The sequence below is a fragment of the Leopardus geoffroyi genome, chromosome E2 (genome assembly GCF_018350155.1).
Source record: "Leopardus geoffroyi isolate Oge1 chromosome E2, O.geoffroyi_Oge1_pat1.0, whole genome shotgun sequence".
Classification (NCBI taxonomy): Eukaryota; Metazoa; Chordata; class Mammalia; order Carnivora; family Felidae; genus Leopardus; species Leopardus geoffroyi.
Window position 1 is genome coordinate 3,918,191 of NC_059335.1, and position 13,112 is coordinate 3,931,302.

At 59.5% G+C, this 13,112-nt stretch overlaps 1 protein-coding gene across 5 annotated transcripts; it reads left to right on the forward strand.

Annotated features, from left to right (window-relative positions):
- The first annotated feature begins 307 nt into the window (after positions 1-307).
- MBOAT7 (membrane bound O-acyltransferase domain containing 7) lies at positions 308-12,918 on the forward strand. Of its 5 annotated transcripts, none has more exons than XM_045441579.1 (8): positions 308-647; positions 1,380-1,458; positions 1,561-1,690; positions 2,255-2,381; positions 4,251-4,410; positions 6,467-6,827; positions 8,500-8,676; positions 11,909-12,918. In XM_045441579.1, the coding sequence occupies exons 2-8, from the start codon at positions 1,383-1,385 to the stop codon at positions 12,294-12,296; spliced, it is 1,419 nt and encodes a 472-aa protein (XP_045297535.1). In that variant the 5' UTR covers positions 308-647; positions 1,380-1,382; the 3' UTR covers positions 12,297-12,918. The 5 variants fall into 5 exon arrangements, with proteins under 5 accessions (XP_045297535.1, XP_045297534.1, XP_045297536.1 ...); XM_045441578.1 differs by lacking the exon at positions 308-647 and adding an exon at positions 704-867; XM_045441580.1 differs by lacking the exon at positions 308-647 and adding an exon at positions 758-777.
- The last annotated feature ends 194 nt before the right edge of the window (positions 12,919-13,112 follow it).

A 13,112-nucleotide genomic window follows, 5' to 3' on the forward strand; every position in this document is an offset into this window, starting at 1 on the left:
ATTACCCTGGCCCCGCCCTATGGTGACGTCATCCCGGGCCCCGCCCCCTCCGGCCGGGATGCTGTTCGTTCCGCCCCTTGAAATGTTCCAGATCGCTGCCTCCCTCGTGTTGCCTAAGTCTGTGGCCCCGCCTCCTTCTCAAAGAACGAGATTTCGCCTATCTCCTAACCTGGGTCACTGGTACCCAACTATGCTCGAAGGAAACCAACGATATGACCCCGCCCACATCCGGCCGAGGCTCTTGGCCCCGCCTACGTCCGAACGGAGACCTCCGAACGGAGACCGAAGCTTGTGGCCCCGCCTCCAAACTGCCGCCGATTCTGCCCGAAGGAACCCGAAGCGGAGACCCAGGCTTCTCCCGGCTCCGAAGCGTCCGTCCGAGCCCGAAGCTCCGGGCCCCGCCTCCTTACGTGCACTGGGCTCGGCTGCCGAGGGGTAAAGGTGCAGCCACGGGCTGGAGCTGTCGGATGCCGGTTGCCGGCCGCTTCCCTGCTCGGCCCGCAGCCTGACGGGGCAGCACATCCTGCCCGGGACCGCGACAGAGCAGCGCGCGCTGGGCCGGGGAGGCGTGGCCACAGCCGGGGCGCCCGTGGGCCCGGACCGCTGGGCCGCCTCCCGCCCGGCGGGCGGCGCGGAGCCAGGCCCAGGTGGGCGGGGGCACGGGCGACCTGGGGTGAGGCGGGGGCTGCGGACCGGCCGGCGGACGGGGGCGGACTCGGCGCCGGGAGCGCGGCCGAGCAGGGGGTGGTGTAACCGCCTGTGGCTCTGCCGGAGCCGGTCTGACCTGCGCTGGGGGAGTGGGGACGTACGGGGTGGGGGGCGCCCTCCAGGCTTTTGGTGGAAGAAACGTCTGCACCTTGGATGGAGGTGGAGGCTGGAGTCTGGGTTCTCAGAGAGGGAGGGCCCGAGTCCCTGGATCCTTCCAGGAGGAAGGGGCGGGGAGCTCTGGAATCCTGGGCTCTGCAAGGGAAAGGCCTGGGACAAGGGTTGTTGCTGGGTTCTCAGCGAGCGATGACTGAATCCGTGGGTCCTCAATGGGGGTTGGGAGATTAGCTTCGATTTCTGCGATCGCAGGGGGAGGGGCCGGATTCCTGGATCCTCGGAGGAGGGGCTGAGAGGTCTGGATTCCTGGGTTCTCAGAGGAGGACTGGAGGCCTGCGTTCTCCAAAAAGCGGGGCTGGGGGTGTATTGCTTTATCCTTGAAGGAGGAAGGTCCTGGAGGTCCGGATTCCTCTGTTCTCAGAAGAGAGGGGCTGAGGGTAGGGCTCCACGATCCTCCACACTGGGGACTAGAGGGGGTGGGTTCCTGAATCCTGTAAGAGTGAGGGGCTGATGGCCCGGATCCCTGGGTTCTCACAAACCCTCTGCCCCTCCCCCAGACCATGTCGCCTGAAGAATGGACTTATCTAGTGGTTCTCCTTATCTCCATCCCCATCGGCTTCCTCTTTAAGAAAGCTGGTGAGTCAGGTTCCCTCCCTAGTGGAGAATTGGGGGGTGGGGGGCACCGGGCAGGGGACTCCCTGGAAGGGTCCAGGCTTATGCTGTCCCTTCTCCCCGCAGGACCTGGGCTGAAGAGATGGGGGGCAGCAGCTGTGGGCCTGGGGCTCACCTTGTTCACCTGTGGCCCCCACACTTTGCATTCTCTGATCACCATCCTTGGGACCTGGGCCCTCATTCAGGCGCAGCCCTGGTGAGGATTTGGGGTGGGGGGGGGCGGTGTGGAGGGAGAACAGAGGGGGAGGAAGCAACCTGTTTCCTTTTTGGGTCTATCTCCCTTTCTGCCTTTGTCTCTGGGTGTCTCTTTTTATCTCTGGATTCTCCGTGTGGTTTGGTCTGTGTTTCTTCCTGTCCGGCCTTTTTTTCTGGGTCTTGTCCCTGCGTGTTTGTCCTGGTTCTTAATATCCGTATCATGTATTCGGGAGAACAGGGGACCGGTGGGCCGGCCCTGCCACCATTCATATTTGTATTACGTCTCCCTTTCTTTCCCGTGTTTCTCGCCTCCCACGGAAAAAAATGGAGGCCTGAAGGGTTTTCACCCTAAAGCTTATCTTAACCCCTCCTCATTCTCTTCTCCGTTGTGGCGCATTTCTGTGGGGCTGAGCCCCCTCTTGCACTGGTTCAGTCTGGCTCCTCCCGTCCTTCCCCCCCTTATCTGTTGGGGGGGGGTGGTGAGGGAGGGCTTGTAGCTAGAATCTGGGGGAGGCGGAGTCGAGGTCCCTGTACCCAGCACACTCGTCCTCCTGCTCTGCCCCAGCTCCTGCCACGCCCTGGCCCTCGCCTGGACCTTCTCCTACCTCCTGTTCTTCCGCGCACTCAGCCTGCTGGGCCTGCCCACTCCCACGCCCTTCACCAATGCCGTCCAGCTGCTGCTGACACTGAAGGTCAGACGCCCCTCCACCCCTCTCTTGGTGCCAGGGAAAGGCCCATCTTCTCGTCCTCCTCCACACCCACTCTCGGGGGCAGTAGGGGAGGTGGGATTTTTATCTCCGGAGCACCCCCAGGGGCAGGACTTCACCTCTCAACTGTTCCCCGGGGGGGGGGGGGAAGTAGTCCTTCCTTTCCCCGCGCCAAGTAGGGTAACCACGGCCAAGTAGTGCAGGTGTCATTTGGTCTTTGCCGCGTGCCAAAGGTTGAGCTAAGTGCTTTACGGATCAGTTCTCGAGGAGTGCATCTTGGTAGCAAGCCATTTAGCCAAGGAGGGGGAAACAGCTTTGGAGAGAAGGCGCTTCTCTGAGGGCACAAAAACAGGACACCCATGTCTGGCTCGAAACCACCTGGGGAGATGGGTGAAAGCAGGTTCCCAGGCCCCACCCCAGACCGAAAAGTCCTGAGTTCCTGTGTGCTGGGCCCCAGCGACACGTCACACAGGACACAGGACACAGGACAGTCACGTGAGGTAGCGAACCAGGTCTCCCGAGCATCTTGTGTTCTCGGTGGCCCGGGATGCAAGGGCAGGCCGGAGCTGGTTGACTGAGAGTTGGAGGAAGAGCCTTTCGGCATGTAGGAACAGCGTGGAAGGGAGCAGGCTGAGCCCGGTGACTGGGCGCCAGCCACAGCGAGTGTTCATCGAGAGACGGAAGGGGAAGGGGAGTGGGGCCAAGGTGAGGGGTTTAGGCTCCCCAGGGGGCCCAGGATCCACCGGAAGCGGTTTTGGGGTTTGTCGCCAGAAGAGGTAAGGTGACCACATCGACGTGTTTGGAACTGTGCCCTGGATGCCCACAGAGTTGCCGCGGGGAGCGCAAGAAGGGATGAGGGCAGCCTCCTTGATCAGAGTCCCGCTGACCAGCAGTGGTGGCCTGACCCAGGCCATCGGTAGGCCAGTCAGAGCCCCAGCAGCAAGTGCCGCGTTGGGGATACTTTGAGGAGTCCTTCTTGACAACAGTGTGGGCGGGCGGGGGGTCGGAGGAGCCAGAAGGGACAGTGAGGATCCTGGGCCAGCCACGGGGAGCCGGTACCAACCCTGGGGACGAGAGCGGGGCCGGTAGTCGAACAGAAAGGAGAGTGTTGTGTGGAGTCCTCCCTCCGCCTTGAGAGGATGAACCAAGGGACACGGCCCAGCCCCTCACACCTGCCTTCCCCCCTCTGGTCCTGGGGCTCCCTTCTGGCAGAACCCAGGGGGAAGCCGGAAGGCTGGCTGAGGCCTGTGGCTGCCGTGTCAGCCTTGGGCCTGTGGAGAAGGTGGAGAACAGGCCTGCAGGGGCAGGCCCATCACGTTCAGCCTGGGGGCTGGGCAGCAGAACGGAGGCCAAAAGCTACAGACTCAGAGACCTACGGTAGATTTGGGGAGTAAGGAAGGTTCCTCGCCTGAGCAGTTAATTGCCTGCTGGTGGCATTTGCTGAGGGGAGAGCGCCGCCTCTGGGGAACGGTAACGTGTTCCGCTCTCGAGGCCATGAGTTTGAGGAACGCGGTGGGCTTGTATTACTGACAAGAGGCACTTTGAATGGTTTTGGGGATGGAGGAAGGAGCCCAGACAGGGTACAGCTGGGAGATCATGAGAACGTGTGTGGAATGAAGCCACGGCCCGAGGGAGAACACAGAAGGGGGAACGAAGAGACAGAAAGGCCCAGGAGGCAGTGCTAGGGAGCACCTGTGGCCAGAAGCCGCCACCCTGCGACTCATGACTCTGGATGCCGAGAGCCGCCCATGGACTAGAACCTCAGCTCCCGGTGGCTTCCCTTGGCTGCAGGGAGGCGAGGGTGAGGAAGGCCCGGGGTCTGATCTGTCCCCCACCCGTGCCCCTTCCTCCCAGCTGGTGAGTCTCGCCAGTGAAGTTCAGGATCTGCACTTGGCCCAGAGGAAGGAAATGGCCACGGGCTTCAGCAAGGGGCCCAGCCTGGGGCTTCTGCCTGATGTCCCCTCTCTGATGGAGACGCTCAGCTACAGCTACTGCTACGTGGGAATCATGACAGGTGAGTGTGGCTGCGCACCCAGCCCTGCCTCCCTGCATCTCGTCACCACTGCCTGTCCCCATTCTCCACCCGGACTTTGGTGCCTGTTCTGTGATCCTGCCTCTGTTCCAACATCTGCTCCTTTTTTTTTTTTTTTTTTTTTTTAAATATTTATTTATTTTTGAGAGAGAGAGAGAGACTGAGTGCCAGTGGGAGAGGGGCAGAGAGAGAGGGAGGCATAGAATCTGAAGCAGGCTCCGGGCTCCGAGCTGTCAGCACAGAGCCCGAGGTGGGGCTCAAACTCACGAACTGTGAGATCATGACCTGAGCCGAAGTCAGATGCCATGCAGGTGCCCCAGCACGTGCTCCTCTTGAGGGCGAGCATCTCTGCCTGGGTCTACATCAGACTCTCCCGCTGGCCCTCCAGAGCAGAGACAGACTGTTCTTGGCCTCAGTGGTTCCTTGTGGCCTCTTGGGAGCAATCAGGAGACAAAGGAGCAAGGTCTATGCAACCCTGATGTTTCTATCACCCAAGGAACAAATACATTCACATTATGCTCCCGTTTTTAGCGTCCGAAAATATTTTCCATCAATGTCGATGTCCTAGGAGGTTTTCTTTTTTTCCTAAGATTTGTTTTAAGTTTATTTATTTATTTTGAGAGAGAAAAAGAGCACAAGCAGAGGAAAGGCAGAGAGAGAGAGAGAAAGAATCCCAAGTAGTCAGCGCAGATCCTGATGCGGGGCTCAAACTCACAAAGTGCGATTGTGACCTGGGCCCAAATGAAGAGTCGGACGCTCAACCGACTGAGCCACCCGGGTGCCCCTAGGAGGTTTTCTTTTTTATGACAGCTTTATGGAACCGGAACTGACAGGTTCACCCACTTGAAGCTGCATGCCGCTCCGCAGTTGTTAGCATAGTTACAGACTTGTGAGGCCATCACCACCATGTCATTGTAGACATTGCGTCGCCCCAGAAGGAAACCCTGGGCCCTGTAGCCATCGTCCCTCAAACCGCATCTGCCCCCAATCCCTGGGAACCACTGACTGACTCTCTGTCTCTATAGATGTCCTGGTGCTGGTCATTTATGAATGGAATCCTACTCTCCTCTCTCTGTTCTTTGTGACACGTAAGGCTGTCACTTCCGTTAATCCGCACCTGCTCCCTCCCTGGGCCAGGCCGCCAGTTTATCTCCAGTTTATCTCCAGCGCTACCACTGTCTCCTGTTTTCCACCGGTGACCCTCTGCAGCCCCCGCCCTGCTCAGGGGCCAGGGTAAATGGCATCCCGGCACCTCTCTGTTGGAAGAGCCTACAGCGGTTTCCTGGCTCTTAGAACAAAACCCTGAGTCCTCCCTGCCTGCAACCCTCTGACCTTTTCTCAAACCACTCTGTTCCTCTCCAGTGGCACTGCCCTACTTCCTCCTTCATGCAGAGGTCACCCCCCACCCCCACCCCTCGGGTCCCGCCTATCTGCCCCTGTGTTTGCCTATCTGCCCCTGTGGTTCTTGGGGACTTGTCTCCATACCCCCCACTCTCCAGCTCTTTGTTCCTCGCTACTTAGCAGTCCGTCCTTTATCTTTTTCTCTGAGTCTTTGAACTCCCCCTCTCTGGTGTCTTTCTTTGCTTTCTTTCTTTCTTTCTTTTGTTTTTAATGTTTATTTATTTTTGAGAAAGAGAGCGCAAGCGGAGGAGGGGCAGAGGGAAAGGGAGACACAGAAGCCAAAGCAGGCTCCAGGCTCTGAGCTGTCAGCACAGAGGGGCTTGAACTCACAAACTGTGGGATCGTGACCTGAGCCGAAGTCGAACACTTTAAGGACTGAACCCCCCCAGGCGCCCCTACTTCATTTTTAAGTAATCTCTACACCCAAAACCGCACGTGGGGCTTGAACCACGACCCCCAAGATCAAGAGTCTAAGACTCGCTGGTTTCTTGTCCCTTTCTCTCAGAGTCTCCCTCCTCTGGTTCCCGGTTACCTAGCCCCACCCCCTCCCCCACTCCTCAGCGCCCAGTCTCGGCCCCCGCCCCCCCCCCCCCCCTCCAGACCAGTCTCTGACGGCTGCCCCTCCCTCCCGCCACAGGCCCGTTCTTCCGCTACCGCACGTACCTGGACTGGCTGGAGCAGCCCTTCCCGGGGGCCGTGCCCAGCCTGCGGCCCCTCCTGCGCCGAGCCTGGCCGGCCCCGCTCTTTGGCCTGCTCTTCCTGCTGTCCTCACACCTCTTCCCGCTGGAGGCCGTGCGTGAGGACGCCTTCTACGCCCGCCCGCTGCCTGCCCGCCTCTTCTACATGATCCCCGTCTTCTTCGCCTTCCGCATGCGCTTCTACGTGGCCTGGATTGCCGCCGAGTGCGGCTGCATTGCTGCCGGCTTCGGGGCCTACCCCGTGGCCGCCAAAGCCCGGGCCGGGGGCGGCCCCACCCTCCAATGCCCACCCCCCAGCAGGTCAGGCGGCGGGAGGGAGGCTTCCCAAGACCCGGCAGGCCCCGTCAGCACAGGCTGGCCCTGCCCCTAGCAGGGAGGAGAGCGGGGGAGCAGGGGGTGCAGCTTCGCCCCCTGCTGTCAGTGGAATGTCGCCCCTTGGCCACCACCGCCCACCTACCCCCCGCCCTAGGGAGCAGTACTCTCCATACCTGCCACTGCCCCCTGTTGCTAACGCTTGTCACCTCGTGGGATGGTGAATTGCTCTCTGTTGCTAGGAAAAGGTGGTATCTTAGCAACCATGTGCCTCCCCTCTGTTGCCATGGAAGTGTCACCCCGGTAACCCGGCTGTTCCTGGTTACTTGGGATACCATCTTTGGGCTGTGATGGGGCCCACCCTTTGTCGCTAGGGAGATGGTTACCTAGCAACTGGACTGCCCCTCTTTGCTAGGGGGGCGCTTCCCTAGCAACCATGGCCTGCCCCTTCCTGCCACAAGACTCGCTTTTCATTGCTATGTAAATGGCGCCCCCTAACCTGCCCTTGGTTACTAGACGCCAGCGCACAGGCCCCCAACCATGTGATGTCCTCACATAACAGCCTGCACTTTCTGAGGACATGGCGTCCCTGACCGTGCTGCCCTCTGGCAGAGAGGACGCCGCTCCCAGCAACCGCGGGTGGCTTTCCTACCACTGCTGAGGAAGTACCCCAGTAACTGTGGACTGACCTTGTTCCTAGTGCCACCCCCCTCCTTGTTCTTGAATTGCTAGCCTGCAACTAGAGGCTATCTTGTTGCTAAGGAAGTGTTGCTCTCAGGTTGCTAGGGAAATGATGCTTCTAACCACTGGGACTGGACTCCACCTCCCCACCCCACCCCCCACTTCCCCCCTCCCCCCCTCCCCGGTTCCTAGCAACCATCGGTAGACCTCCGGTTACTAGTGAGGGCGTCCGCCAGAAAATGGCAAGCAGGAATTGAAGGCTTTTGTAATAGATGGCTCCCCTCCCATTCTCAGAAGCACCTACCCTGGGGTGGGTGAAAGATGTTCGCCGCCACTGAGACTGTTGGCACCAGTGATCCAGGAGCCACTGTAGTGCTGGAGATGACACTTAACTGAATAATCATAAAGATCAGGAGGGGCCCTTTCTGGAAGTGTCTCTAAACATCCTAGGCCTTGTTCCTAAGGAATACCCTTTCCCTAGCAACAGAGACCATCAGGTGTCACGTGGGCCTCAAACTTCTCCCTAGCAATCATAGACCACCGCGTTGTTAGGGATGCTACTTCCCTAGCCACCACAGTGTCTTGACAACTTAGGACCACACTGGGCGGCTGCTCTGAATACAGTGAGCTTGTTTGCCCTTCCCTAGCATCTGAGACCCCTGAAGGGTCAGGTTGCTGAGGACTCGTAGCTTAGCAACTGTAGCCCCTCAAGGCTGTTCGTTGCTGTTGTAGCCCTGAGACCAAAAGAAAGAGGACCCCTTGTCAGTGAACTGTTGTGCCCCCGCCTCCAGTCTTCGTCCGGGAAAAGGCTCCCTCTGGGCTACCCTCCCCGGTTGCCCTAGCAAATGTGACAGCCAGAGCTCTGGCCTGGCCGCGATCCCCTCCTTAGCATCCGGGGCTGGGACAGTAGCCAGCGTCGGGAGGGGGCCTGGCTGAGCTGCATGTCTGTCCCCCACCCTCATCCTCCACCCCCCCCCAGTCCGGAGAAGGCGGCCTCCCTGGAGTACGACTATGAGACCATCCGCAACATCGACTGCTACGGCACTGACTTCTGCGTGCGGGTGCGGGATGGCATGCGGTACTGGAACATGACGGTGCAGTGGTGGCTGGCGCAGTACGTCTACAAGAGCGCACCTGCTCGCTCCTATGTCCTAAGGTGAGCGCGCCTGCCCTGGGAAAACACGGAACTACACCTCCCAGCAGCGCCTGGGGCTGCTTGCCGGCTCCCAGCAGGGCCTCTGCCCCCAGAGGATCATGGGAGTTGTAGTTTCTTGAGCCGGTTCCCAGCCCCTGATTTGCATTGCTCTGGGGTAAATCATTCCTTCTCTGGGCCTCAGTTTCTACTTGTGTAAAGTGAACATCTTCGGACAGAAGCAGTGTACTGAATCCTGTGGACTCTGGCCAGACTTTCTGGGATTCTGGCCCAGCCAGACACAGAGAAACCTTAAGTAGCTAGTTGACCTGTGTTTCCTCAACTCTTAAGTGGGGGTGATGCTGTTAACTTACTTCAGAGATTGAGGAGAGGATTGAGCGATGTGAACATACCTAACGTGAGGCCCGCCAGGTGAGTAGTCACCATATAGTAGCTTTTATTCATTATTCATCCGATACTTCTTGAGTGGAAACTCGAGTGTGCCAGACATTGTTATGTTTACAACCTTAGGACGTAGAGCTTACTACCCTGGTTTCAAAAAAAGTTTTTTTTAATGTTTATTTGTTTTGAGAGAGAGAGAGTGTGAGTAGGGGAGGGGCAGAGAGAGAGGAAGACACAGAATCCAAAGCAGGCTCCGGGCTCCGAGCTGTCCACACAGAGCCCGATGCAGGGCTCGAACTTGTGAACCGTGAGATGATGACCTGAGCCTAAGTCAGACACTTAACCGACTAAGCCACCCAGGCTCCCCGCCCTCATTTTAAAGATGAGGGAACTGAGGCTCAGAGAGGTTAGGTAACCTGCCGGGTGTCACTCCGCCTTCCCAGAGCCACCAGATGAGGTCAGGACGCAGCTGCAGAGCTAGGAGCTAAACCTACCTGGGTGTCCGGACTGGGCACGGCCTGGATGTGGGGATGAGAACGTGAGGAAGTGAAGCGTGATGCCAGGTGACGGCTGTGAGTGACTGAGATGGGAAGACTGGGCAGGAGGAAGTTTCCGGAGTGGCTCGGGTGAGGGAATGAAACTTGGGTGGAGTCCCACGGACTCCCAGGTGACTGTCAGGTTTCAGTTGGGGTTACTGGATAGGCAGTCAGTTACAGGACTCTGGCGCAGAAAGAGGAGACCGTGTGAGAAGCGGGCGCTCAGGTGCCTTCAGGTAGCGGTACCTAACACTCGGGCTGAGCAGCAGGTCCAAGCAGCGGGCGCTCCAGTGTTTCGGTTAGAGGTTCTCGGCTGGGGGCAACTGTGCCACACTCCCCGGGGGCATTCGGCAACGCCTAGGAGCCCTTTGTGCCATAACTGGGAGATGCTACTGGCAGCCAGTGGTTACAGGCCCCAGACGCTCTTCAACACCCTGCGCGGCACGGGACGGCCCCCGCTCCAGCACAGAATGATCTGGCCCCAAATGTCAGTAGTGCTGAGATTGAGAAGCCCTGGTGTAGACGAGGGACGAGGAGGAGCCGGCCTAGATGGAGCCGATGAGCTAGGAGGACAGTCAGGAAAGCAGAGAGGGATCATTTGTGTCGGGTGATGTCAGGAGCTTCAGTACAACAAAGGCTCGGGCTTGGGCGTGACGGGAGGGTGCGGGGGAGTCTCCAGCAACCTTGACGGGAGCGGTTTGGAGGGTGGAAGCGAAAGCCAGCTGGAGTGGGTTCCAGGGAGGACGGAAGCGGGGAAAGGCTGAGGGGGAGCACAGACTGTGCTTGGGAGAGTGTGCAGGTGGGGAGAGCAGGTAGGGACCACAGCTCAGAGTTCAGGTGCCTGTGTGGAGTTCAAGGTGCCTGGTGGGCCGTTTATGTGCGTCCCTTCCACCCTGTTTCTCCCTGTCGGAGAACGTCTCTTGAAATGCTCCCGACCCCGGGGAATTCTGTCTCCACCACTGGCAGAAAAGAAAGAACACGGTTTTGTTATTAAAGAGCTAGCATTGAGCCAGGCTGTGCAGCACGCAACCCGCTAACGAGATTACCAAAACGAAAAGAAAGCTCGCCTTGTTGGAGCCACCTGTCACAGTCCCCTGCACAGCATGCCCCCGAGAGAAACGATAACCTGTCCTCAAGTAAGAGGAGCCACTGACTGTTTGCGGTGATGCACGGTCTCCTGTTCTGCCCAAGTTCAGTTGGTAACGGGGTAGCCACCTGTGCTGATCGTCTCTACCTGAAGGAAGAATGCAACTAGGTGTCCAGCAGGCGGTAGCGTGATGCCGGGTGCCTAGGATGAACCCCCACAGTGGCGGGGAGACAGGGGCTCCAACTCCCATGACATTTATAGTTCCAAGACTGGGTACCACCACCCTCCAGAAAAACATGCGTGGACTGTGTTTTCTTAAGGCTTATTTCCAAGCCTTTCTGAACGTTTCCATCTATATCCGAAGGATGGAGAAGTTTCTGAAGCACTATGTTTTTTTGGTGGAAGTGGCTGAAGAAGAGAGAGAGGGGAAAAGGTCTCCCTTTTGGGCAAGAGTGAAAATTCAGCCTTTTTACGGACTCTATGCCTCCAAGGATGGGGGGCAGCATTATTGTGTCCTTAGGTTCAAGCACCCTGATGTGCCCCAGGGCAAGGCTGATGCCCACAGACAAGGAAGAACCCACATCTCCATTCCAGGCGGAGTCCTCTGTGGTGATTTCTGTGTCTCTGAGGAAGGAGGGACCGGAGCCTGAATTTATAGCATTTTGGGGTCCAGAGAGAGAGGAGACCATGGCTAGAGATGACTGAGTCTTCATGAATCAGAAATTCCACTCTTAGATCCCCAAGACGAAGTGGCTAGGGGCTCAGGTTCATGGGTCTTGAGGGAAGCTGTGATAAGAGGGCATTAACTGGGTTCCTGAAAACAGAATAGTGATTCCTGAGTCTGAGGGAGGAGGGGGCCGGGGGCCTGATTCCTGGGTCTGAGGGAGGAGCGTGGAGTTCAGGACTCCTGGGTCTGAGGGAGGAGGGGCTGGGGGCCTGGACTCCTGGGTCTGAGGGAGGAGGGGCGGGCGGGGGGGGGGTGGGTCAGGACTCCTGGTCTGAGGGAGGAGGGGCTGGGGTTCAGGACTCCTGGGTTTTAGGGAGGAAAGGCTGGGGTCTGGACTCCTGGATCTGAGGGAGGAGGGCCTGGGGAGCCAGGACTCTTGGGTCTCAGGGGTCTGTGGTCCTGGGTCTGAAGGAGGAAGGAGATGGGGGCCTGGACTCCTGGGTCTCAGGGAGGCGGGGCTGGGGGTCTGGGCTCCAGGGTCCTGAGTCCGAGCCCCTCCACCAGGAGCGCCTGGACCATGTTGCTGAGCGCCTACTGGCACGGCCTCCACCCTGGCTACTACCTAAGCTTCCTGACCATCCCGCTGTGCCTGGCGGCTGAGGGCCGACTGGAGTCGGCCCTGCGGGGGCGGCTCAGTCCCGGGGGCCAGAAGGCCTGGGACTGGGTGCACTGGTTCCTGAAGATGCGCGCCTACGACTACATGTGTATGGGCTTCGTGCTGCTGTCCCTGGGAGACACCGTCCGGTACTGGGCCTCCGTCTACTTCTGCGTCCACGTCCTGGCCTTGGCCGCCCTGCTGCTGGGGCTGGCTTTGGGCGGGGGCGGTCCGGGCCGGAGGAAGACCGCGCCCTCGGCCGCCAGCCTGGCCCCAGAAAAGCTCCGGGAGGAGTAGGCTGCCGCGGCACCCTTTGCCAGTCGGCCCGGCCACCAAGCTTCTTGCTTGGGAATCCTGTGACCCCGGCCGCCGTCTCCTTTCCCAGAAAGATGGCTGGAGCGGCCAGGGGCCTGGCGAGGATTCCCGTCTCCGCTCCGTACCCTGCGTCCGACCGAGCCGGGCTGCAGCTCTCGCTGCTTCCCCGCCCTCTGCCCTCTGCCCCGAGGGCTCAGGACAACCCTCGACCACCCAGGTGTCCCGGCCCCAGCTTCCGGAGAGAGCCGCACTCCCCCACCCCGCCAGCAGGGGCCGCCAGGCACACGGCTTCTTGGGCACACGTCCTTTTCCTGGCACCCGGTGTGGGGTAGGAGCTTCGGGGCAGGTTCTGGGAGTGGGGAACATCCTCCCTGTGGCTTTCGTCCCACTTGTACCAGGATTTCAGACCCGGAAGGGAACATAACCCTCCCGTTTCATAAGGGGGAAACTGAGGCACCGAGGAGCAGGCCTGCGGACATGGTTCTTGCAGCTTCCATCTGAGCCACCTCAGGGTCCCAGCGCACCTGTCACCCTCCTGTCATTCTCTGGCCTGAGACACGGTCAGAATGTGTGAGCCTCCGCCAATAAAGTGTTTTGCAAAGACCGTACGTGTGCCTGTGGCTGATGGACGGGCGTGGGGCTCGTGGCGCCGCACTTCCAGGGACCACGCTGGCGTCCGTGGGCTTGTTCCCAGGACGTTTCCCAGCAGCCGCCCTGACACCGAAGTGCTTGCTGTCCTCCCACCACCGCCACCTGGTGGCCAGGTGAGGACCTGCCCGGGGTCCCTTCCTTACCTGG

Coding starts and splice junctions, on each gene's coding strand:
- MBOAT7 (XM_045441578.1), top strand. Junction 4,411..6,466: donor CTACGTGGGAATCATGACAG/GTGAGTGTGGCT, acceptor CTCCCGCCACAG/GCCCGTTCTTCCGCTACCGC. Junction 6,828..8,499: donor CAATGCCCACCCCCCAGCAG/GTCAGGCGGCGG, acceptor ACCCCCCCCCAG/TCCGGAGAAGGCGGCCTCCC.